The following is a 27,059-nucleotide window of genomic DNA, read 5'->3' on the forward strand; positions in this document are numbered from 1 at the left end:
ACAAAACTAATAAGCAGATAAATCTAAGTAAAATAGTACAAAACATTTTTCAGTGAGTGAGACAAACTGTGTAATAAGGTTTATTTTCAGTGTACGAATATAACTTGTTTTAAAAGAAATTTAAAAAAACAAAAACATTTCAATGGTTATGTCAAAACTAGGTTAGAGTATCATCAGGGTACATTGAGGCAGGACTATTCAGGATTGGACATCAACCGTAAAGGGGTACAGTACACTATCTTCAGACAATTTAAAAAGGACCATCTGCACAACACTTAAAACAATTCAGTAACACTCAGTTTTGAGCACTTAGAAATCTAATTAGAGGCATAGAGAAAAATGTACAAGCTCTACTAGAGAGGCATAGAGAAAAACGTACAATGCGTCAATGTTTGAATCACTAAAGCTGCAGGAAGGAAAACAGCTGGAACATATGACCTTCGAATTTGTGGCTTGATTTATCCTGTTAAGACAGTTTACAGCTAGCACAGGGTAATTTGAGCTATGTGCACCATTTAATTCTAGCTGTCCACTACAACAGGTTAATTCAGTTTAATTTTTGTCTGGTTGAGGTATGGCAGGTCAGTCACATGACCTGCTAAAGGACGACAGAGCCTCACCTACTCCAAAAGTATTACTACTGATCAAAATGGGACAGTCGTGTCATAACACAGCCACATTGTTGTCGACAATTTTCTCCATTTCCTCACGGAGAAAATTGCGTTGGAGGGGAAAGGGGGATCAAAAACCATACTCCGCTAGGAAAAAAGGAATGTCAAAGTTGTCACCGTCATCGTCGTCATCATCGTCGTCAGATCGAAGAAGAGTCATGGCGATGAAGAAATTCAGCAGACCATCGTAGTCTTCGTCATCGTCATAATCATCATCGTCGTCATCATCATCTGTATTACACTACCGGGTAAAAAGTCAAGTGAAGAGGAAGCTCAGGAGCAGACAGCTGACATGCTCTGCAAATAATACGTACCAGGAATGATCTGCGGCGTGCAGACCTGTCATGTCGGTAGAGGCACTCTGTCTCGAAGGGGCACGGTTTGTATCGTGCATAGTAACTGCAGCTTCGCTTACTATAGGTTGAAAACAAATTTCAGTTCATTACCAATTCGCTCAGAACTAAGCAGGTTACATGGATACGATAATCTGGTCAAATTTGAGGTGTGGGAAAGGTCAGATCAGACAATTGAAAATGTTACAAAGTTCAATATTTACAATGGCAAATCTTATACATGTGGTAATTACTGAGCTGAGCCTTGGACTGACGTGAAATAGAACTGGTTGTGTTGAGTATAACATGTCTGAAGCCATTTCCCCACATTTAAATTGACAAGGAGTTTGACATTGCAATATAGTAGACCACCAGTCAAAAGCGCAATTTAATTTAATATGTGAAAATCTTTCAGACATCTTCAGTTTAAATACTTTTTTGAAGGTTTACAGTACTTAAAAGTTTAGTTTGACTGTCCTCTACCTGTCAGCCATTTTGGAACTGTCATTGTTGGATGCCTGTCAAAAACAGAGCTGTGATTGAAATTCTTGCTTTGGATGGGGAAACACCACTAAACATTTTCAAAAGGTGTCATGAATCATGACACATCATCAATGGTGACGCTACGATCTTCTTCGATCAGTGCCTTGATCCTAGCACTATTCCGAAAACAACAACTGAAGATGGTCTGCTGCTTTGCTGATCCTTTACTTGTCACAGAGTTCCCTCAAAGCAGGCTTGTTCTTTGCCTTCGATCGAGGCCAACGCCTTTTGACTGTGCTGTAGCTTAGTCCACATACACATTTTGGAACCTTCTGAAAATGTTTAGTGGTGGTTCACCTTCCAAAGCAATAAATTCAATCCACACGCTCTGCTTCTGAAAGGCATCCAAGAATGACATAATTTCCAAATTGGATGATATATAGTATAGTGTTTAAAATTACACACTGAAGATTTGTAATGTAATTAGCAGGTTAAATAAAATTGGGCTGCGATTGGCTGGCAACCAGTTGAGGCTGTACCCCGCCTCCTGCCCGACGATAGCTGGGATAGGCTCCAGCACTCCCGCGACCCTTGTGAGGTTAAGCGGCTCTGAAAATTGATGGATAGAAATTAAATTGGGCTCCTTACTCTTGGACTGCCCCTCGTATATAGCGAACAGTTAGCTTAGCTTCTTCCATTTCTTCTTTGCATTTTCCAGCAGTCAGATTGCCTTGTGGCACCACGCTGCCTCTTACAGGTCAGTCTTAGTACTCCAGAAATCTGGTTTGTGGAAGAAGCCTCCCAGTTGTGGGTGGAGTTATGGTTATGTGTAGTTTGCTGTGTTCGGCATCTCTAGAACACCACCAGTGGGAAGTAGATTTTTCAGGTATCTACATTGAGTACTTATTCTTGTGGAAACTTTTTACTTTTACTCCTTATGTTTTAAACACAAATATCTGTACTTTATACTTCTTACATTTTAAAAATGAGCTCGTTACTTTTCAAACTTTCTCGCTGAAAAAAAAGCAGAAACTGGAAGGAAGTAAGCGAGTCGAGCGCATTGATCATAGATATTTTGAGCCATGTGCCTAAAGCAACGCTAAGCTAGTGGGAGCAAAGTGTTGGCGAAGTCCATGTTTGTTGACGACACGGTCGAAAACCACAATAACAAAGATGCCTGCACATTGTGCTGCGTACAGTTGAACACACATCGTACAATTACAACAAGGGAACTCTGAACAGGGAATAACATTTCATAGGTAAGAATGTTTTTTTTGGCTCTGTTTTTTCCAAAAGTGCTGCAATGCTCTGGGTGAACCACAATTAAAAAATATATTTTTTTAAATTTAAAAAAAATAAAAAAAAATAAAAAAAAAATAAAAAAGCTAGCTCGTTGAAGTCTAGCTCACTGGCATTTTGACCCTTAACATATATTTCCAACACATTGGCCCACTGCCAAAAAAAACAATAAAAATCCCAAAATGAAAATAGCCACAAGTTGCTCAATTTAGACATGTTTCAGTCAAAGCGAGAATAAATCTAGCTTTTATTTTAGAATAAATCTAGCTTTTATTTTATTTGTACTGTATATTACTTTAAGAGGACAGATAAATGCTAATTTTTTTCATTTAAATCTACCTGTTCTTGTTTGTTTTGAGCATTGTTGCCCTCAGAGAACACATGCCAATCATCTGAGTAAAATCTCACTATATGCATTTTATTATTGGGGCTCAGAAAATGGATGGATGGATGTTTTTTTTTTACTTAAGTACATTTATAAGGGTGTACTTTTACTTAAGGGAGTGACTTCAATACTTTTACCAGTTGTCTTTGGACAAGTATCAGTACTTTTAAGTACCGAATACCAGTACTTTTTACTTGTTTGCAGTACACCACACATACTATATGAGCAGTAAGCACACACTATTTTTTTTAATCATGTGTGGGGGGTTTCACATTTTCAAAATTTGTTAAAGGTCCCCTTCCATCAGCATAATTTTTTAGGGTTAGTGTGTTAATGTTTAGATTTAATACATTTGCACAACTGTCTGAAATTGTTTTTACTTTGTTCATGGGATATTTTATGTAGATTTTTTTTAATGAAAACTATACACAAATTAGTTTTAGAATAAGTCTGCAAAGCATAGCAAAATGGAAAAAGTAAAGGGGTGTGAATACTTTCTGGTGGCACTGTATTTGCTACAGTACATTGGATAAGCCTAATTTGAATAAGAAAGTTATCCAAAGAGTATTTATTAAGTTCAAGTTTCTATTCACATTTATATAAGGCGTAAATGCTTAATATAACTCAAATACTGACTAAATAGTAAAATAAAGTTTCACAAAAATGCCTAACTTGGTAGATGCTGGTAGCTCAGCTTGCACATGCAATGATGAGTTAGAAGTACAAGGAAAACTAGGACACATCTCCAAGTATATAAACACACAGCTGAAGCAACTTGGAATTAAAATGGGTGACTCGCCAACTTCCAAGGCATGGAAGCAGACCATGATTGTGCATTTAGAATATGAGCAGGCTCACGTCACAGTTTTTTTCTTGTTGAGGCTTTTCATTCACCTCCTGTTTCTTGTCTTATAAACAAATGTGTTTGTAAGTATGACTCTCCTGAAGTGCATGTGGTTTTACTTCAAAGTGTATTTTACAGTCAATGTTCATTCTTCCACATGGTTTTGCATGTTGCAAAATTGCCATTAAAGACGTAAGCGATAAAAAAAAAATAATAAAAATAAAAAAAATAAAAAATGGGGAAGAAGAGGAATTCAATCAGAGGAAAGCTCATTTACATGTTGCATAATGAAGGCCAGGCAGAAAAGACCAACTAGAATAGCTGGAAAAAGGACATTTTGGGATTTCCAACCAAAATCATCACGCAAACCTAATAAAAGGTCATCAATGATTATCAAAATTAAATTGAAAAAGTGATAATGGTACCTTTAAAGATCGCTTTGAGTGAACCCTGCTTTGGATATCAGTACTTCACAATCAGTATATTGGTTAAAAATCACATGTTACCTCAAAGTCAAATTTGCACGTATAAATTTGACACATTGCTGTGTAGTGAAAAGCATGAATTGACTGTTCATGTCAATACGTTTCCAACGTAGCTTTCAGCTTCAGATCAGGCTCTCAAATACAGTCTTTGATCAATCACTGCATGCATTCAAAAGCTTACCTGAATTTCTCTTTAAAGTCTGCTATTAGACTTTCCTTTGCTTGTCCTTCGACCCAGTATTGGTGGGGCACATAGAAGGCTGATCTCACCCTGCACTGTGGGCAGGTCCTGAAGCAAAGAACTCTTGTGATGTCACAAAAGGATTTAAAAAATTTCATGTGCATACAGTCCCTTGAAAAAGTATTGGCACCCTTCTTAAATTGTTATATTTTTGCAGTTTCCCCACTTTAATGTTTAAAATCAAACAAATGCAAATAGACAAATATAACCCAAGTGAACTTAAAATTCTGTTTTTAAATGATTTCATTTATTAAGGAAAAGAAAATATTCAGTTACCCGGCCCTGTGTGGAAAAAGTAATTACCCCCCTTGCTCAATCATAAATTAATTGCGGCGAAGCACAATTTTTGGTTAATTGTCATTGATTACACCCAAGTCTGAGTACCTCCAGACCTGTTCAATCCAGAAATCACAAACAATCTGTCCCAACAAACACGTTGGAGAAAAGCTATACAAAAGCTCAAACAAAATGACAGGATCTAAAGAAATTCCAGAACAGTCAAGAAAAAGTAATTGACATCTATCAGTCTGGAAAGGATTACAAACACCATTTCAAAAGCTTTACAATTCAGGCGAACCATAGAGAAGACATTATCCTCACATGGTGAAAACATGGAACAGTGGTGAATCTTCCCAGGAGTGGACGGCCACCAAAGATTACCCCAAGATATCAGCAATGACTCATCCAGCAGGCCACAAAGGAACTCAGGACCACTTCTATAGAACTGTAGGTCTCCCTTGCCAAGAGTAATGTCAGTGTTCGAGGGAAAACCCACTGCTGACCAAAATGAACATCAAGGCTCGTCTTTCATTTGCAAAAAAATAAATAAATAAATCTGAATGATTCCTTATTCCTAGACTTTTGGGAGAATATTATATGGACTGACAAGCTGAAAATTGACCTTTTTGGAAGATATGAGTCTCATTACATCTGGCGAAAATATAGCACAGCATTTCAGAAAAAAAGACATCAGGAGGCAAGAGAGGAGGGGGTGAGCATGCTGTGACAACACGAGAGATCGCGTGATTTCCGAAGACAAAAAACATGGCGACGCCCCTTGCATAGACCGGGAAAAGCAGCTATTACAAGACAAAACACCTCTTTCCACAAGTCTTTTTCCTTTTTCAGCAGCGGATGGTCGCTTCGTTCTTTTCCCTTTCCCTTCGCCAGCAGCGGTAACTCGTAGAGAGCCACTTGCGATCCGCGCAGCTACGTCAACGCCGACTCGTCTGTTAGAGGATCTGAGGCCTCGCGTCAAGCTGCCCGCTTAAGAGAAAAAAAGCTGATTCTTCCACTTCAACAGAGGATTTACATGATTCGACAGAGAGTCCCCTCCTGTCAATCGACAATAAATTGTCAATTACACTTGACTTGCTTTGCCAAGAGATCATCGAACTCAAAGAGCTTGGAGTTCACACAACAAAAGCTCTAGGAGCCAAGATTAGATAATACTTCCATCAAACATGATGTCAATGTCAGTGGAACTACAAACTCTGAGACTGGAATATAAACTCATGAAAGAAACTACACTGAACATTCAATCAGGAAGCATGAGTGACAATCTCATTTTCTCAGGCATTCCAGAAAATGCTCCGGAAGACTCCGAGGTGCAGATTAAAAAGTTCATTATGTCCAGTCTCAAGGTACAGTCGACAAGATTACCTTTCAACGTGTTCACCGATTGGGAGGCCCTTGTCCAGGTAACCGACCACATCCCATCATTGCAAAGTTTGAACACTTTCAGCAAAAATTGGTCTTCGTTTGGAATGAACGATCAGTTTCCCAAGAAAATCAATGAGGCATAAAATCGCGTAAAAAAAAAAATGCTCTTTTCACACTTCTTAAACTTGTCAGCCAATTCTATAATTATATGGGAGGTGATTTTAACCTTACGCTAAATCCCCTAATACAACCCCAATTCCAATGAACATTGGATGTTGTGTTCAACATAATTGGGTATAAATGGAGCTTCCCTGAATTGCTCAGTCATTCACAAGCAATGATGGGGTGAGGTTCACCTCTTTGTGAACAAGTGCGTGAGAAAATAGTCGAACAGTTTAAGGACAATGTTCCTCAACGTACAATTGCAAGGAATTTAGGGATTTCATCATCAACAGTCCATATCATCATCAAAAGGTTCAGAGAATCTGGAGAAATCACTGCATATAAGCAGCAAGGCATAAAACCAATATTGAATGCCCGTGACATTCGATCCCTCAGGCAGCACTGCATCAAAGAAACAACATCAATGTGTAAAGGATATCACATGGGCTCAGGAACACTTCAGAAAATCAGTGTCAGTAAATACAGTTCGGCGCTGCATCCGTAAGTGCAACTTGAAACTCTCCTATGCAAAGCAAAAGCTATTTATCAACAACACCCAGAACCCAGAAACACCGCCGGCTTCTCTGGGCCCGAGCTCATCTGAGATGGACTGACGCAAAGTGGAAAAGCGTTCTGTGGTCCGCCGAGTCCACATTTCAAATTGTTTTTGGAAATTGTGGATGTCGTGTCCTCCGGGCCAAAGAGGAAAAGAACCATCCGGTCTGTAATGGACGCAAAGCTCAAAAGTTCAAAAGCCAGCATTCTGTGATGGTATGGGGCTATGTTAGTGCCAATGGAATGGGTAACTTACACATTTGTGAAGGCACCATTAATGTTGAAAGGTACATACAGGTTTTGGAGATATGCTGCAATCAAAGCAACGTCTTTTTCATGGACGCCTCTGCTTATTTCAGCAAGACAATGCCAAACCATATTCTGCACGTTACAACAGAGTGGCTTCGTAGTAAAAGAGTCCGTGTACTAGACTGGCACGCCTGCAGTCCAGACCTGTCTCCCATTGAAAATGTGTGCCGCATTATGAAGCATAAAATACGACAATGGAGACACCGGACTGTTGAACAACTGAAGCTGTACATCAAGCAAGAATCGGAAATAATTCCACCAACAAAGCTTCAAAAATTTGTGTCTCAGTTCCCAAACACTTATTGAATGCTGTTAAAAGAAAAGGTGATTTAACAGTGGTAAACATGACCCTATCCCAGCGTTTTTGGAACGTGTTGCAGCCATAAAATTCTAAATTAATGATTTGCTAAAAACAAATTTTAGCAGTTTGAACATTAAATATCTTGTCTTTTTAGTGTATTAAATATAGGTTGAACATGATTTGTGAATCATTGTATTCTGTTTTTATTTATGTTTAACACAATGTCCCAACTTCATTGAAATTGGGGTTGTTGATCACACTATATGGACAACTTTGGTCTTGTTGACATATGGAGGCTGAAAAACTATACAAAAAGAGAATGCACATTTTTCTTGTCGGTTCACTGATCTTTGTCAAGAATGGATTTTTTTCTTTCAAACAATTCAGCAGCTCAAAGAATTAGCCCCAAAATACATCCAATTATCATCAGTGACCATGCACCAATTTCTCTCAATCTAAAAGCTGAATCAAATTTGGAACCCTCACCAACATGGCGCTTCAACACGTCCCTATTGAAGGACCTGGATTTTAATTCTTTTGTGAGGAAGAAATGGGCTGAGTTTTTTAAATTCAACGACTCCCCAAACCAAACACCCATCTCTGCTGTGGGAAATCGGGAAAGCTGCATTGAGGTTGAAATCATATACTCTTTGTATCAGAAAAAACAAGAACAAAAATTGGAAAATGGAATTGACAAAAAAAAATTAAACACCGCACAGAAGAATATGCAATTAATCATACAGAAACCAACTTCAAAAGGCAAAACATCAATTAGCCGTCATCAAAAATAAACAATTTTCTACAACAACAGTTAAGATACACCAACTTTGAGTATAATAATAAATCAGGAAAATTCTTTGCGAACCGACTTCAGCGAAATAAAGTAATTACGGCCATTCAAGATTCAAACGGCAACTGTACACAGTAACTGCTAGAAATAAATGAAATATTTTACAATTATGATAGCAGCTTATACGCATCTTCAAACAACCCAGACAAAAAAGAAATTGAAACTTTAAGGATCCAAACATTCCTCAATTAAATACACAAATTAAAGACAGCATTGATGTTCCTTTAACCATCACAGAATTACAAAACACGTAAAAAAATGTTTTAAAAATGCAAACGGGACGAGCGCCTGGCCCGAACGGAATCCCTGTTGAATTCAAACATTTCTGGCCAATACTCGCGCCTCTATTTTTCATAACAGTCAAAGAGATAAACAATAATTAAAATAATAAACAAATTAGTAGCCATATGAACACAGTTTCAATAAAATTATTACTAGTCCGGTAAAGACCCCACTCTCCCAGCTAATTATCGGCCCTTATCACTGATTAATGCAGATAAAGATAATCTCGAAGCCCTCGCAGCGAGACTTGAAAAGGGACTCCCGTCGATAATCCACTATGACCAGACAGGCTTCATTAAAGGTTCCACAAATAATGTCAGACGTATGTTAAATTTAATAAGCATGTCACAGCGTAACAATCTAAACTCAATCATCATGTCTCTTGACGCAGAGAAAGGTTTCGATAGTCAACTGGGCTTTCCTCTTTGCAGTACTTCGCAAATTTGGCTTTAGAGACTCATTTATACATTGGAAAGCAACATTATACAATTCTCCGAAAGCGACAGTTACCACAAATGGGATTACTTCACAAAGTTTTAATTTACAAAAGAGGAACCAGACAAGGATGTCCACTCTCACCAATGCTAATTTGCAATATTCATCAAACCTCTTGCTGCCGCTATACATCAGAATGCTACTATTAAAAAGGTATCTATCTGCTCACTAGTGACAGAACACAAAATCAATCTGTATGCTGATGATATTCTTATTTACGGGAACCCAAGTATTCTCTTCAATCTCAAAACATTTTCACAAATATCATATTACCAGATCAACTGGACAAAATCAACAATACTCCCAATAACGGCAAACTCATGGACTACTGCAGATCAAATCCCAGATTACCCTATTCCGATAGGAAACATTAAGTATTTAGTTTTTAATATTTTGCCAAAACTCACAGAGCTAACCAATCTAAATTACACACAACTTCTGGAAAACAGGTCAGCTGACTCAAGTTGGAATAACTTGTCTATATCATGACTGGGAAAAATAGCCACAATGAAAATGAAAACCTTTCCTCAAATAAATTATTTTCAATGATTCCATTTAAGACCACATTTAAAGGGATTCAAACCTTAGATTATGCTGTAATATTTTTCTATTTAAAAAAATAAGAAAAATAGATCCACTTCCACTTCAGAAAAGTAAACAGGAGGGATGTCTAAATGTTCCCAACTTTAAACACTATTATTTAGCTAACCAATTACAATAATTACCTCATCAAATGGTTGCACCACAATGAGGAGTATGATTCTTGGCTAGAATTGGAACAAATAGACTGCAACACTATTAAACTCCCAAAACTCTCATTTATTTCTACAAGTCTTATTAAACGCCCTAAATGCGTCAAGAACCCAATAATCACATCCACTTTAACGGCTTGGTGGCAAAGTTTAGAATCTACAGGATCTCAATTAGCTCCCAGTACGCTCTCCCCAATCTGTCATAATCCAGATTTTGAAATTAATAATGTACCCCTTCATTTTAGTACATGGGAACAACATGGAATTGATCACCTACAACAACTATTTAGCAAATGTTTTTAGGACACGTGATGAAATGTTCCAAGAATTACAAATAACAGGCGGAAACTTTCTTCAATACAATAAATTTAAATCAGCAATTAAACAAAAAAATTATAAAAACAAATTTTAAATTTTATTTTATTTATTTTTTTAAAAAGAATACCAACAATCCAGAGCACCCTCGAAACTGCCAGAGTTTGTCAAGCAAATAGTGATCCTTTTCCCGCAAAGTAAATCACTCAGAAAATTTATAAATTAATTTCATGCACTAAATCAATGCACTTACACCAATCACAAAATGGGAAGAAGACCTTTCCATGTCCGCTGACTGTAGCTAGTGGATACACATGTAACAAAAATTTATCAAAATTTAGAATGACAAAAAACACAAATTTACAGCTTTTACAATATAAAGTGCTCCATAGAACACACTTTACTCAGTACACAATGCATAAAATGGGCTTCTCTCCATCTAATATATGCACGCAATGCACCAAAAATATCCTAGACACCCATGTTCATGCTATATGGGAATGCACACCAATTCAATGCTTTTGGTCTTCGGTTACACAAAACTCTTATATTTTAAATTTCAGGATTCCACTTTCTCCAAGATTGTGCATACTTGGCGATTTAAGCATAATCGACCGCCCTAATATTCACAATCATTACTCGTCGCGTTAGCTACCGCTAAGAAAACAATTCTATTAAACTGGAAAAACAAACAAGCTATTAACATAAATCAGTGGCTAAATCTCATCATAAGAGTATATTGCGTTACAAAAAATATCAGAACAAAAAAAAATCAATTACATGTATACGTAGATAGCTGGTCACCCTTCCTCAACATGCTAAATGTAGACTCTTGATTCCATAGTTGTGTGCCATCTGACAAAACTAATTTGTAAGTGTAAAAGTAAACTTTCGACTTGTGTATTCTTTGTTGTCGAGGTTGTTATTTTATTATTCCCATTTTATTTATTTATTTATTTATTTTCCCTTTTTCCCCCCCAGTTTCTCACATTTTAGATCGATTTGCATGGTGAGGACACTTGCATGGAGTGGGGCTCTTCTCATCCCTGAGTTTGCGGGGGGTCTACCTCCCACACTCTGGGGCAGGTAGTGGGTGCTGGCTGGAATGTGGAGGGTAGGGCGGGTCCCGGGGTCAGTGCTGCGGGGCTGGGTGGTGCGGCCCTCTTCGTAGGTGGTTGTCCTGCCTGATGGGCCTGACCTGCAGGAGCCATGCCTCAATCACTCACTTAGCACACACTCATGCCAGTCACTGTATATATTTTTCTCACTAGTCACATTTGGGCACATATACATATCCATGGGTTCAGCATGTCTGTGCTGTCCGGGCACCCTGCCCCTCCGTCCCCCTGGATTTTAATGCAACACACACACTCATCCCCATGTTTTAATGCACCACAGACACCCATCTCTGGGGGACGGGTGAGGGTGGGGGAATGTGAGGTGGGCGGGGGGTGTCGGGGCGCGTGGGGCGGCATTGGTCCCTGCGGCCTCTACCGGGTGGCCAGTTGTTGGGGCACTTCGGTGGGGCTGGCCCTGGGTCCCTCGGTGTGGGACATGTCCTGTCCACCAGGCTGCTCTTGGGTGGACCCCTGGGCCCGATCCCGCCCCTCGATTGATTGAGTGGGTTCTTCAGCCTCCGCGGTGCAGGCACAGCAATTACGGGACACTTTTGTCAGTCTTTGGGCATGCAAAATACTGTCAATGCAGTGATGGTTGACTTTCAAGAACTTTCCCTCCATCTCCCGACTGCATCTCTGGAGCTTAGCCACAGTGAGCTTTGGGTTCTTCTTTACCTCTCTCACCAAGGCTCTTCTCCCCTGATTGCTCAGTTTGGCCGGACGGCCAGCTCTAGGAAGGGTTCTGATCATCCCAAACGTCTTCCATTTCAGGATAATGGAGGCCACTGTGCTCTTAGCAACCATAAGTGCAACATAAATTTTTTTGTAACCTTGGCCAGATCTGTGCTTTGCCACAATTCTGTCTCTGAGCTCTGAAATGTAAGGTCTTATATAGACAGGTGTGTGGCTTTTTTTAAGAAAGTCCAATCAGTATAATCCAACACAGTTGGACTCCAATGAAGGTGCAGAAACATCAAGGATGATAAGAAATGAACAGCACCCTAGTTAAATGAGTGTCACAGTAAAGGGTCTGAATATTTATGGCCGTGTGATATTTCAGTTCAGTTTATAAAGCTGCAAAAATTTCAACAATTGTTTTTTTCTGTCAATACGAGGTGCTGTGTGTACATTGAGGAGGGCGGGGGAAAGGGAACTTAAATGATTTTCTCAACTGGCTGCAATATTCATCCATTCATTTTCTACCGCTTATCCGAGGTCAGGTCGCGGGGGTAGTAGCTTTAGCAGGGACGCCCAGACTTCCCTCTCCCCAGCCACTTCATCCAGCTCTTCCGGGGGGATCCTGAGGCGTTCCCAGGGTAACAGTGACAATTTTAAGGGGGTCAGAATACTTTCGTTACCCATTGTAAATTCACTTGGGTTATATTTGTCTGATATTTACATTTGTTTGATGATCTTAAAGTGGGGAAACTCCCGTATTTTCACGACCATAAAACGCACTTAAAAGTCTTACATTTTCTCCAAAATGGACGGGTCGCCTTATAATGCGGAGCCCCTTATGTGTGCACAGAGTTCCAAAATCTGTAAATGTTGTATGACTTTGATGAGCGCTCCGCTTGACTGACTGGGACCATTTCCTGCCGACACGCTGCTTATATAGAGTAAAGGCGGATGTGACTGACGACAGCATGCGGACGTTAAAGGGGGAAGGGTGCCGGTATGTGCATTGTGCAAAACAACATCGGTTTGGCTAAGGACCCCCGAAAATGGCCCCTACAAAGAGACACCCTTACGAAGCACAGTTTAAACTGAAAGCTATCAGTTAGGCGGGGGAACATGGGAATTGAGCAGTCGCGAGAGAATTCAAGATGAGCGAATCCATGGTTCGCAAGTGGAGGAAGCAGGAAAACGCCGAGAGGGAACCCAGCGTGTTTGGAGAACTTGCCCAGTTGTTCATTTCGGATACAGAAGATGAAGACTGATGGATTTGTGGATGAGGATTGATAAAAAAATAACGTGAGTACATTGCTAAATACTTCAATAAAGTACAACCAAACTCAGTTTACATTGTTAAATACTTTAGTAAAGTACAACCGAACTCAGTTTTGCTCCCGCTGCTTTTTTAAAAACATACGCTAGCTTTTAGCATGCATACGCTAGCTTTTAGCATGCATGCATGCTACCGTATGTTTCACCAATAATACGGTGCTCCTTATGTATGTGTTAAATACAGAAATAGACCTCGTAACTGAAACTGCGCCTTTTAATACGGTGCGCCTTATGGTTGCGAAAATACGGTATGCGAAAATATAAAAGAAACTGGGAAGGGGCCAATACTTTTTCACGACACTGTAAATGGAAACCTACTTGACAACATCAGGCCCGAGGTCTCTGGTTTTTCTCCAGGTCATGATGCACTGCAGGCAGAAGGCATGACTGCAGTTGGGCAAGATTCCAAACACCCGTTTACTGCGGTCCATCTTCTCATACACCTTGTCCATGCATATACCACAGGTGACATCTCGACTCTGGAGGTATGCCTCCGCAGTCCTGTCGGTGCATGGGGCTGCAGCTGCACCCGCGGCTTGCGTGCTACCTGGAAGGCTTTCCTGTCCAAAAACCGCTGAAATTAGCTTGAGTTTATTGGGTTCAACTGAATGCAAAAATTAGGTTCAAATACAAACCTCTTTTCCACGTGGACTTGCACAACACTGTTCTGAGCTCTTGGCAGACATTCGGGAAGGAGCATCTGCAAACAAGATGTACACTGAAAGTCTGCACAGAAATTGTGCTTGTTTGTTTCTGCTAACACGGCACGGTGAAGGACTGGTTAGAGCGTCAGCCTCACAGTTCTGAGGACCCGGGTTCAATCCCCGGCCCCACCTGTGTGGAGTTTGCATGTTCTCCCCGTGCCTGCGTGGGTTTTCTCCAGGCACTCCGGCATAATTGTGTTGTCACAGCACACTCATTTCATGGTCCTGCAGTGGCCTAGCCAGTCTCCAGATCTCAACCATATTGAAAATCTTTGGTTAAGAGTTGAAAGTCTGGGTTGCCCAACGACAGCCCCAAAACATCACTGCTCTAGAGGAAATCTGCATGGAGGAATGGACTAAAATACCAGTAACAGTGTGTGAGTATCAAGATGAACTTTTGTTATTGACTAAATACTTATTTTCCACCACAATTTGTTTATAAATTCTTTAAAAAGCAGACTGTGATTTTCTGGATTTTTTCCCCCTCATTTGGTCTCATAGGTGATGTATACCTATGATAAAAATTACAGTCCTCTCTCATCTTTTTAAGTGGGAGAACTTGCACAATTGGTGGCTGACTAAATACTTTTTTGACCCACTGTACTAAAATGAACTGAAGGTACTGTCAGCCACGAGTGATTCGGTCATTGAACTTCTTCATTCGCGATCCGCTAAGGAGCGACGTACGAGTACGTATGCAGTGAACTGTTCTGCCATGAGTGACTCATGCGGAAGTTCACTGCGAAATAGTAAGATGAGTGATTCGTTCGCACAAGGCACAACATACTACGCAGCAAACGTACTCATGACTGATTTTAACTGTTCATCCTGACGTCGTCACTGGGATAGCATTCACTGGCATCCATTTCTTCAACCTAATGGCTGTTGACTCCGTCAAGCACATGAAAAGAAACACATACACGGGGGGTGTGGTGTCTCAATCTTAGACTACACAAAGTTATGAGAGGGCATGAGACCGACGAGAGATTCGCCAGTGCAAGGCAAGCTAAAGCGGCAGCAGCAGGGAGATTCAGGGAGAGATTTGAATGGATTAAGAAATTTAAAATAACATGTTTATACAGGGCTCTACACTAACTTTTGCACTGGTCACACTGGTATAACCAACATTTTTAGTTGGTCGCACCAGCACATGATTTGGTGACACCCTATTTTGGGGAGGTGCGGCATGACCATGCATGGTGTGTATATATAAAACAAAAAACATTGGAGAAATTGTATTTGAAATAATGGCTAAACAACAATAAATCATTAAAAAGGTTTACCTGATAAACACTAGTCATGCATGATGAAAATAGTCTGGAATGCTAATCACCGGCTAAAACTCCATGCCAATTACAAAACATGTATTTTAACATTTGTCTATGAACTGTAATTTAAATAAACCATTTACATAAAATGCATATAATTATGTACATTGTATATGAAATTCATTTTAAATAACAGAAGTAGCATTATTAGGATTTCCCTATGGTGCATACAGCATAAAAATGTTTTCATATATGAAAAACACTAATTGTTTTATTAAACAATACAACAGGCACTGCACAGCTACCTGACTTTCGGACTCTAGCCCCAGGCTGCATGCTAAAAAAAATTGTTGGTTCAAACTTTTAAAAGAATAACTATTTCCACAGATATTTTCAATGTATTTCAATTCTGCTAGGGTTGAGTATGTGCCACAAGACTTATTTAGCCAAGTAGAGATAAATGTAAAAATAGTGTAAATTGCTACTTAATTTGAAGTTGAGCAAACACCTTGTTTTACAGCGTGGGGAATGGGAAGTGGTGCGGTGACTGTGTGTAGTTTCCACTGAGTCTCAGAATATATAAAACTCGAAACACACAAGGCCAGAGTTGTGTGCTCCCAGCGCTTCTTGGCCTTACAAACGTACAACAAAAAATGCAACTGTACAGGTAGTGGTTTACGTGAGAAGCAGATTGCATGAGTTCCATGTCAGGCTTGTAAGATTGGTCTGCCTTGCCGAGTTGGACGTCTGGCTTCAGGAAGAAGGGGTGATTAAAGAGTGGAGGGGACGGATCAATGTCATTATGAATCTGAGTGGGTACCACTGCTATCGCCGCCCTTGTCAGCGGCAGCTCCTTGCCCGACGATGAAAGGGACCCTCCGCGAGCTCAATTTTCTCCAGCTCCACCATGTGAGGCTCACTCTCGTTGAAACAAGGGGTCTGAACGTGCGCATGCGCACATTTGCTGTTCATAATAAATGAGACGGCGCTCTACAGATAGGACAGCGCGCAGGTGGAGATTGACTAATGCAGTGTAAAAGACGGCGACTTTCAACCACCGTGTCTTTATATTGTAAGACTGTGTGTTAAGGGAGCATTAAGACATGCACTCACAAAAGTGCAACCATATAAAATCTTTACTCTCACACACTGAAAAAAGGGTCACATATGCAACCATTTTGGTTGCAGTCTCAAGCCCTGATATATTTACACATCCATATTGTCGTCTCAGTCTACCACAATTAGTATTGTTTAGCATTATCACTGTAATACTGATTTGAAATTGAACTATACTTTTATATCAAAACTCATTTGTCCAGTGTTTTCTTATTGTTTGCATTTTCAGTGCAACAAAACTCTTAACAACCTGTCATTTACACATACACTGGTGATTTGACAGACATGCGTGTTCAAGGTCGATCAGGTCTACATATTATATTAATTGTATACTCACAGGTTAAGGCGCCCGCATGAACAGTTCACATGCAATAATATTGTACACATCAAACAGTTCAAGGTTTTATTGCAATGCTTCAGGATAGACAATATTTTTTGTCATCTTATTCTCTGCCAGTACACACAAATCATTCGATCTGCCAACCCTTGAGCAACCAACATAAAACTGACCATGAGGAAAAACAGAGAACGCAAAACCAATCCAGCAATTTTCAGAGACTGACCTTGTGACTTGTTGATACTCATTGCAAAACAAATTGCTATTGGAAACTGAAGCCTTCTGAATTAAACTGGTAAGTGATTATAAAATGGTATTCGGTATAGAAATGCTGTCTCACCTTTAGAAGGACCTGTGATTATAATAGCTTCTAGCATGTTAAGGCAACATTTGCTTTACAACCATGGGCGTCCCGTTGCACAGTCTTGGGAGGATCTAAGTTTCTTAAAAGAATGATAGGGGCTCCCAGTTTCACTTCTAATGCATGTAGATGAAGTCCATATGGAGTAAGAGAGTTTAAAAACTCAGTTGGATATTTTAAAGAAAGATCCTCTTTGTCCACTGTGTCAATAGATTTATAGGTTTTTCTTTCTCCTGGAATTCAACTCAGCATAAGTAATTTTTTTCTCACATACTCATTAGTTGGGGCAAGGATAGCTCTCACATAACCATTCTACATCAGTGTAATGAGCGTCAACATTTGGATACATAAATTGTTCAAGGTCATCAGTGATATCAACCACTGTTCCACATTGCTCAGGAGGCATTGTTGAGGCAGTTCTACACAGCAGTCATTGAATCAGTACTGTGTTCTTCCATCACAGTCTGGTTTGGTGCTGCTACAAAAAAGGACAAACTCCGACTGCAACGGACAATCAAAACTGCTGAAAGGATTGTCGGTACCCCCCTACCCACCCTTGAGGACTTGCACGCTGCCAGAACTAAGACAAGGGCATGCAAAATCCTCTCGGACCCTCCCCACCCCGGTCACCAGCTCTTCCAGCTCCTTCCCTCAGGTAGGCGCTACCGATCAATGCAAACTAGAACTAGTAGACATTCCAACAGCTTCTTCCCTCTTGCAATCAACTTCTTAAACAGCTAACTTATAATTCCATTACAACAAGCTGGCAATTTTTTGACTTGAGTTCGTTGTCACATTTCTGTGGGGCCAATTATGTATTACTCGTGCACTCACTGTAGTTGTCTCGCCGTGCTGCACTATTTGCATATACTGGCCACTCATGCCAGAGTAGCATCTGCTCCATTTGCACACTGATTGAGGAGTATCTTTAACATTTGCACAACCATTGTCCCAGATTATCGCACTACTCGTCACTTTAAACTGCATACACTCCTTGAAGTCTCAGTGCCCTTTGCACAATGGTCATTGCACCGGACTATTGCGATATTAGCCATTCAAACTGCTCTAAGTGCTAGAGGACTCTGGATCTTTTTGCACAATTGTTTTTTGTCAATGTCTTTATGTCTCCAAAGTGTTCTGTAAATTGACTGTCTGTTGTACTAGAGCGGCTCCAACTACCGGAGACAAATTCCTTGTGTGTTTTGGACATACTTGGCAAATAAAGATGATTCTGATTCTGAATAGAAATGATGCAAGAAAGGTCAGAAGGAACTGATCCATTTCCAATTTGAAGCAGACTTTCAGCAAAGGTACCAGCATTTTGGTCTCCTCTGAGATAAACCCTCATATTTGGTTTCAATGACAACTTTTTCACACGGTTCCAAAAATACGATTTTACACAGGGATTCAGTTCATCCGCTGGTGTACCTCTTAACAACTGGAAGTGTCTGTCGTAACTCTCCTGCCATGACCAGCACAATGCCACCAAAAACATCAGTTTTACGAAGATCTCTTAATATGGAGTCAAGGGCCTGAAAAGCAAGCTTATGGGCCATTGTGCACTCATCCCAAACAATCCGTTTAGCCCGGTGGAGAACCTGAGCTAATCCTGAGCCTCCCTTTACATCACATACTGGAGGACTCCATCTCGGTAAGATTAGGTGGTAGCTTAAAGGTGGAATGTGCTGTCCTTCCTCCAAGTAATGTTGCAGCAATTCCAGAAGTTGCTCTTATTTTAGAACAGAATAAGATTAATAAGTTTTCCCTGTTCCACCAGGTGCATCAAGAAATATAACACCACCATGTCCTTCATGTACACAGTCCATGATCTCATTGAAGAAATTGGCTTGATCTGGAACCAATTTATCAAGATTCTCATCAACAGTTTTTGCAAATGTTCCACATTGTAGTTAGTCTCTCTCATTATATCCTTATTTATCCTCTCCATGCTTTGTGTTGAAGGCACTGGTAATCCATAGTGTGAGAGGTCCCTATCACTTGGTACACTAATCTATATACTTAAAGCGCAAAGTTTGTGTATCCGACACAAGACCTTTCTAGAGCAAAAACGTTTTTGCACGTTCCGGCACGTTTTTGCACGTTCCGGCACGTTTTTTGCAATAAGCCTCTACTTATAGTACCTGTTTCTGCATGTCTTTACATGTCCTTGGTCACATCTAATAGTAAGAATTCCCTATCATGATATGTATTATTAGTTTGGCATTTAAAGAGGGCATCAAAACCACAAGGAGGAGGCTTATTGCAGAACGTGCAAGAAAACGTTCTTTGAAAACGGTCACACAAAGTTTGAGCTTTAAGTATATAGATAATTGCGTATAAATAGGGAATTGACTCACTGCAGTGGGATTTTTTTTTCCGGCAAATGAGCAATGAGCAGCCAGGATCAGGCAGCACCGCACAGGTGGGGGAGGTACTGAAGCGAACTGAATGTACTACTGAACTGAATGTACTGAAGTGAACCAAATTAAATGTCAGCCACAACTGATTAATTCGTTTAACTTCTTTGTTTGTGATACGCCGAGGATAAACGTATTCATACATGTGCAGTGTTCTGCCATGAGTGACTCATGCGGAAGTTCAGAGAACTAGTAGGATGAGTGAATCGTTCGTGCAAGAACGACGTACTACGCGGTGAACGTGCTCACGACTGATTTTAACCCTTCGTCCTCACGGGGATAACTTTCACTAACATCCATTTTGGCAAACTAACGGGTAATCTTGAGTCTCAGTCAAGCACATAAAAACAAGCACTTATTTAAAATACATTTAAATTAAAAAAATATATATGTACACATACACATAATACCTATGTCTAATGTGATTATTAAAGCTTTTCATTTAATAATAAAATTATAATAATAAAGATGCTTTACACTAATCAGATGACAACAACAGTAAGGTGGGTGCGAAGCAAGCACGGGTGCTGGTGTCAATGACGCTGTCCACCGCAGTGGGATGCAGACAAGTCTCACTGGCCGGTGGAAGCCTGGATGGATGTTGAGGAGACGCGGAAGGATATGTGCGGCAGCTGAGCTCGCTGCCCAGATGTTCACCAGTCACGACCGAAGCCGGGTGTTCCTGGCATGTTCCACCAGGAGGAGACCCCAGGGGCGACCCAGAACATTTGCTGGAGAGACTATGTCTCCCGGCTGCCCTGGGAACACCTCGTGATCCCCCCGGAGAGCTGGATGAAGTGTCTGGGGAGAGGGAAGTATGGGCGTCCCTGCTAAAGCTACTGCCCCCGCGACCCAACCTCGGATAAGAGGAAGAAAATGGATGGATGGAATAATCTTTTTTTTTTTTTTTTTTTAATCTGTCTTCAACTGCCAAACTCAACTTTAAAAATAACTTTCAAGAATCAGAAAATAAAATTAAAATAACAGGAAATTGAAGAAAAAAAAAACATTCATGGCTAAAAATGTGCCGATGCATTTAGCCATGACAGTATTGTGTATTATTGTTATTTAATAAAAACCCTCTCATTATTCTGGCATATAGCAAATAGAAATAATTTTGGTAAATCTAACTGACCAAAAAACAAGAAAAGTTTAGTCTGATTTGATGTCACAGTCAGGAAAAAGTGTATTTTTATACAGTCAATGACTGCTGTTCCTGTTGTGTGCACCTTGGCCTGTTCAGGGCAGTGTGATGCGATGCATGCATGTAGCTAGTCATTTTCTTTAAGCTAAAAAAAGAGAAGAAGAAAGTCGCGATATAACATTAATAAACTCGTTTTTTACAGATCAAAAAGAATGTCTGCCCATGTGCATTGTTATTATTACCTATATTACCTAACCCGGATGGGTGTCCGTTTATCCAGTCAGGCGATGCTGGCCGTATTTACACCTTACATCGCCACAACATCCTGTCTTGGTTGGGATGTTTCGGTGATAAAAGAATTTCAGACATACACTGAAAATGCAGTTTTCGGGCATTTCCAGAGGGCAAACATTTTCAGTGACTTAGAAATTTGTAGTGTCTCAATGTAAGTGGTTGCCCGACACAGCGGCGTAGTGGCCATGGGCCACCGCTAATGTTGGACCTTGGTTACATGTCCACCATTAATGTAAGACAGCCTCCACTCAGCGTCCCACTTTTCATACTGCCACGGGACTCATACTGTAAATCCACAAATTAAGTTATTTTCCATCCATCCATCCATCCATTTTCTTTACCGCTTATCCTCACTAGGATCGCTGGCTGCTGGAGCCTATCCCAGCTATCTTCGGGCGCGAGGTGGGGTACACCCTGAACTGGTCGCTAGCCAATCGCAGGGCACACAGAGACAAACAACCATTCGCACTCACATTCCCACCTACAGGCAATTTAGAGTCTTCAATCAACCTACCACGTGTTTTTGGGATGTGGGAGGAAACCGGAGTGCCCGGAGAAAACCCACCCAGGCACGGGGAGAACATGCAAACTCCACACAGGCGGGGCCGGGATTTGAACCCCGGGTCCCAAGAACTGTGAGACAGATGTTCTAACCAGTCGTCCACTGTTCCAGCTTATTTATTTTTATTTTACGTATTCAATTATTTTGAAAAGCTTCCAATAAAAGTATTTAGTTGTAATTTTATGTACAGTACTGTATGTTTTGAAAACAACTACATTGTTACAAAAAAAAATCAAGTTCTATTTGTTTGCTCATCACACAGTTTTTTTCCCCTTATTCCAAACCCTTCATGTATGCTGATATTAGTTAGAGTTGAGATTAATTTAAATTATGCTCCTGTTACGTTAATTTACGTACTGCATTTATGAAAAGTACAAAAATACAGAACACGCATGGCTTTGCTATGCTTTGCTTTTATCTGAACATGATCATCATCCATTATCCATCCATCCATCCATTTTCTGTACCGCTTATCCTCACTAGGGTCGCAGGCGTGCTGGAGCCTATCCAAACTATCTTCGGGCGAGAGGCGGGGTACACCCTGAACTGGTCGCCAGCCAATCGCAGGCCACATATAACCAAACAACCATTCACACTCACATTCACACCTAAGGGCAATTTAGAGTCTTCAATCAACCTACCAAGCATGTTTTTAGGATATGGGAAGAAACCGGAGTACCCAGAAAAAAGCCACGCAGGCACGGGGAGAATATGCAAACTCCACACAGGTCCTGAGAACTGTGAGGCAGATGTGCTAACCAGCCGTCCACCCTGCGGCCCATATTTCCATTACGTCTTTTAAAATTAAATAAAAGAAATGACCTGTTTAGTCAGCCACTGCTTCCTGCAGACAAACTTCATATTCACAGTAAAATATTTTGTAGATGTAACTTGAGTCACTGCCAATCTTTATGATATACAAAGCTAGGGTATGCCAATTATATGAGACTACATCAAGCATGGTCCAGTGCTATCAATGGAAAAGTTTTAGAGTACAGCCCTGTGTCTGAGTTTACATTTTGTATGAATTTGTTTGTATTTATTTATTTATTTATCCAAGCGATTGTATTTTTTTACTGAAATATTTTAATTTATTTTAAGCTATTCGTTAAGTGTTCGTTCAACTTTAACCCCGCACCACCTCTCAAAATCTCAGGCCAGCCACCGAATACCCACCAGAAATAGATTACGGTCATGTGGGAAACAAGTTGTACAATTTACCCCAAAGTACAACCAGTATTCATTAGGACATCACATTACACCGACAGAACACCACCCTAGATAGACCTCATAACAGTATTTTTTTTTGCTGACAGGATAGTGGCAAGGGAAGCATTGTGAAGTGGACTCAACGTTCTAAGTGTACTTGTGGCGTCCAAGTACCACTGTCTAATATTAGCGAGTGTTTATGTGCCACGATAGTTGGAGCACCTTCACTGCTTATATTTTGGTAGGTTGCTACTTCCTGCTTTTGTTCCACAGCTGTCTGATTGTTAGAGCTCCCAATCTGACTCAAGTAGCTTTTTGTGAACAAAGGACTGATGGAATCTTCTGTGACTCGAGTCCTGCATTTCAGTCTGTCCGTTTGTGACGTGGTGGCCGACTGGATAGGACAACGCACATCTGCCTCACAGTTCTAAGGACCCGGGATCAAATCCGGCCTCGCCTGTGTGGAGTTTGCATTTTCTCCCCGTGCCTGGGTGGGTTTTCTCCGGGCACTCCGGTTTCCTCCCACATCCCAAAAACGTGGTAGGTTGATTGAAGACTCTAAATTGCCTGTAGGTGGGAATGTGAGTGCGAATGGTTGTTTGGTTATATGTGCCCTGCGATTGGCTGGCGACCGATTCAGGGTGTACCGCGCCTTCCGCCCGAAGATAGCTGGGATAGGCTCCAGCAGCCTGCGACCCTAGTGAGGATAAGCGGTAAAGAAAATGGATGGCTGGATTGAAAAATAGCAGGAGCGGCTGCAGCAGCTCCTTGCGAGTGGTCTAATTTTGCATGTGTGTTTTTGACTGTTTCATCCAATAAACAGCTGAAAGTGCCTTAGCGACTTTGGCTCTCCTTGCTTCTATGAGAGGCCATTAAGTACCTTAACTGTGAGCCATGCCAGCTACTCCAGTTCACTCCCACATCCCAAAAACATGCACGGTAGTTTAAATGATGACACTAAATTGTCCGTTGGTATGAATATGAGTGTGAATGGTTGTCTGTGCCTTGCGATTGGCTAGCAACCAGTTCAGGGTGAACCCTGTCTCCTGACCAGTTAGCTGGGATAGGCTCCAGCATACCCGCGAACCTAGTGAGGATAAGCGGTGTAGAAAATGGAGGGATGGATGTTTGTGACATTTGACAAGTTAGCTTCTCAGGTTAGCCAGCTGCCATATGCATGTCACTCATTTGTCATACAAGTGTTGCATCATTTTTAACTGATAAACATTCAACTTGTTAACTTTTACTTGTACTTCTATGACATTATTCAAATGTTACTTAAATCAGTCAAAAAAGGTTTTACGATTCTGACAGTTTGGACTCTGGGATGAATTATTCAAGGTGAAATGTTCTTTTTAAAGTCAACCAAAGGGAAGTTGGACTAGCATTATAGTAAGTATTGAAAATGGCTCTCAAACCATTTAAAACCTATACAGCGCACGAGCAATCATGAATTGGCACACACCTTGTAATCGTTTCTCAGCATTCTGGTTCCCAGCATCTGTGACGTTTGAAGAGTTTTCCACAGACCTCGATGTCCTGCGTTGCCGCCTTGGCAACACATCAGCCTGTGCAAGAGCAGAAGTCTCGGAACCTCTGCGGTCAGCTGGACCTCGGGCCGCAGTGGAGGTGGAGGACGAGACCGTTGGTACAGACAGTCTTCGGCCTGCAACATCTGCACCACCTTCAGGTTGGGGGACATGGATGTACCTGGACGGGAAGCACAATTCCGACTGAGCACTTTACATGTTTAGGACATGACTGACCAACAAAAAGCATCATGTATTACCTGCAGTGTTCACCATACCAGCATGCACCTTTCTGGAAGTAGCGACAAATTTGGGATGGTTGTGTGGCAGGCAATTCGTGTCGATAATGGCATCTCGAGCCATATCTGCATGAGCCGTTCAAGAAGTGCCTGCAAGAAAGAAAAGGTGCTTGGTTATAAATGCAGGACTTTCCACAGAAATTAGTGCGTCATGAGTTTGTTTTCATTGTTTAGCGAGTCAACTAACATGCCATACATTTAAAATAAATACAATTCAACAAAATAAGCCAGACTTGTTAACTGACTGACCAGAGGGGGGTAGGGGACTGAGGTGTGCTGTTGTCAGGTCTATTCACCCCAAACCCATACATTTAATCAAGGGACATTTGAGGCGCTTCGCTTTAAAAAAAAAAAACATTCTAAACGATATAATTGCTAAATTATGCCGCTACACCATGAGCAAAGCAAATCTATTTATATAGCGCATTTCATATGTAAGGTAAGTCAAAGTGCTTTACATGATTAAAAGCATGGACGCAAACTTCAAAAGCCATCATCTGTGATGGTATAGGGCTGTGTTAGTGCCAATGGCATGGGTAACTTACACATCTGTGAAGGCACCATTAATGCTGAAAGGTACAGAGAAACATATGCTGCCATCCAAGCAACGTCGTTTTCATTGACGCCCCTGCTTATTTCAGCAAGACAATGCCAAACCACATTCTGCATGTTACAACAGCGTGGCTTCGTAGTAAAACAGTGCAGGTAATAGACTCACCTGCCTGCAGTCCAGACCCGTCTCCTATTGAAAGTGTGTGGCGTATTATGAAGCGTAATATACGACAACGGAGACCCCGGACTGTTGAACAGCTGAAGCTGTACATCAAGCAAGAATAGGAAAGAAGTCCACCAAGCTTCAACAATTAGTGTCCTCAGTTCCTAAACGTTTTTTGAATGTTGTTGAAAGAAAAGGTGATGCAACACAGTGGTAAACATGACCCTGTCCCAGCTTTTTTGGAACGTGTTGCAGCCAACGTGTTAATGATTATTTGCTACTAACAAAGTTGATCAGTTTGAACATTAAATATCTTGTCTTTGTAGTGTATTCACTTAAATATAGGTCAAACATGATTTGCAAATCATTGTATTCTGTTTTTATTTGTTTAACACAACGTCCCAACTTCATTTGAATTGTACACACACATACACACACATATATATACATATATACACACACACACACATATATATACATATATACACACACACACACATATATACACACACACACACATATACACACATATATACACACACACACACATATATACACACACACATACACACACACACACACACACATACATACACACACACAATAGAGCCTAACCCTAATCGAATAAAATAAGAACAGTTACAAAAACATAAAAACAAAAAAATAACTAACAAAAATAAGAACGGTAACAAAAACAACTAGCTCCTAGCACCTAAAAGTTACTACTCCTGGCCAACAGTTGACTTTGCTTGCGGCCCCAAACATGAAGCGAGTGCATGTTAAAAAAGACCACAGTAACTAAAGACGAGCTTTTAGAACAATTTGCGACAAAGCAAACGTTGCCGTTCTACATTCAAATGAAAATATCAACGTCTATCCCGACTTTGAATAGCACGCCATGTTGACAAACCCTGAAGTCGTAACTTACTTTTTGACTTCCGCCTTGCGTACCGCCTGCGACGAAACATGTCCTTTAAAGGACATTTGTATTGCTGTTTTTCGACTCTTAAACGTTAACTATACCGCTAACATTGGCACTTACCAACAGATATTGCCATTACGAGTTGAAAGCGACCGTTCCATGTCCGCGGCCACCCGACGTGCCTCCGCGTGTGTGCTGCTGCCTCTGCTGCTATGCAAAACCGGCCCGCGTTCCCCCTCCGACTATCTTAATAGCCGACAGCCGGGTTCTCTTCGCCAATTAACGGAGCGACGAGCCACAGGGGCGTGACGTCAACGTTTGATCGTCACCGTTCACAATCTCAATTGTACACTGTGTATTACTACCTTTTATCTTTAAAAAAAGTCATCATCAGTCACCAGGGGCGTTGCACCTGATTCTGGGCCTCCATACAGCACCTTCACGGAGGGCCCCCCTCCAAAAATATGTGTTGGCGGGGGTAGAGGGTGCGGACGAATCTTTCCTTTTGTCTCGTGATTTTTAATCCCAAAAATATTTGTCGACGGGGCCGATGCGGGTTGGGCCTTTGGGCCCCAAAGGTTGTACCCTCCCAATTCCGACACCACTATCAGTCATCAATAGTAATAATAATGCA

The 27,059-nt window shown here is 40.8% G+C and overlaps 1 protein-coding gene across 2 annotated transcripts; it reads right to left on the bottom strand.

The window, feature by feature from the left end:
- Positions 1 to 64: 64 nt before the first annotated feature.
- Positions 65 to 26,914, bottom strand: mkrn4 (makorin, ring finger protein, 4). 2 transcript variants are annotated; one of them, XM_061800376.1, is made up of 8 exons: positions 26,546 to 26,794; positions 24,750 to 24,878; positions 24,426 to 24,670; positions 14,184 to 14,248; positions 13,867 to 14,108; positions 4,681 to 4,788; positions 986 to 1,085; positions 65 to 912 (listed from the first exon to the last, which is right to left on the bottom strand). In XM_061800376.1, the coding sequence occupies exons 1-8, from the start codon at positions 26,584 to 26,586 to the stop codon at positions 742 to 744; spliced, it is 1,101 nt and encodes a 366-aa protein (XP_061656360.1). In that variant the 5' UTR covers positions 26,587 to 26,794; the 3' UTR covers positions 65 to 741. The 2 variants fall into 2 exon arrangements, with proteins under 2 accessions (XP_061656360.1, XP_061656369.1); XM_061800385.1 differs by lacking the exons at positions 65 to 912; positions 986 to 1,085; positions 4,681 to 4,788 and adding an exon at positions 10,577 to 11,621 and having other exon boundaries at positions 26,546 to 26,914.
- Positions 26,915 to 27,059: the final 145 nt, after the last annotated feature.

The sequence above is a fragment of the Phyllopteryx taeniolatus genome, chromosome 1 (assembly GCF_024500385.1).
Source record: "Phyllopteryx taeniolatus isolate TA_2022b chromosome 1, UOR_Ptae_1.2, whole genome shotgun sequence".
Taxonomy (NCBI): domain Eukaryota; kingdom Metazoa; phylum Chordata; class Actinopteri; order Syngnathiformes; family Syngnathidae; genus Phyllopteryx; species Phyllopteryx taeniolatus.

Bases quoted from the DNA above. Each gene is read 5' to 3' on its own strand.
- mkrn4 (XM_061800376.1), bottom strand. From the start codon at position 26,586: ATGGAACGGTCGCTTTCAACTCGTAATGGCAATATCTGTTG. The intron at 24,671-24,749 runs GTAATACATGAT...CTTCCCGTCCAG, and splicing joins TGGTATGGTGAACACTGCAG to GTACATCCATGTCCCCCAAC. The intron at 913-985 runs GTACGTATTATT...TTTACCCGGTAG, and splicing joins CACGCCGCAGATCATTCCTG to TGTAATACAGATGATGATGA.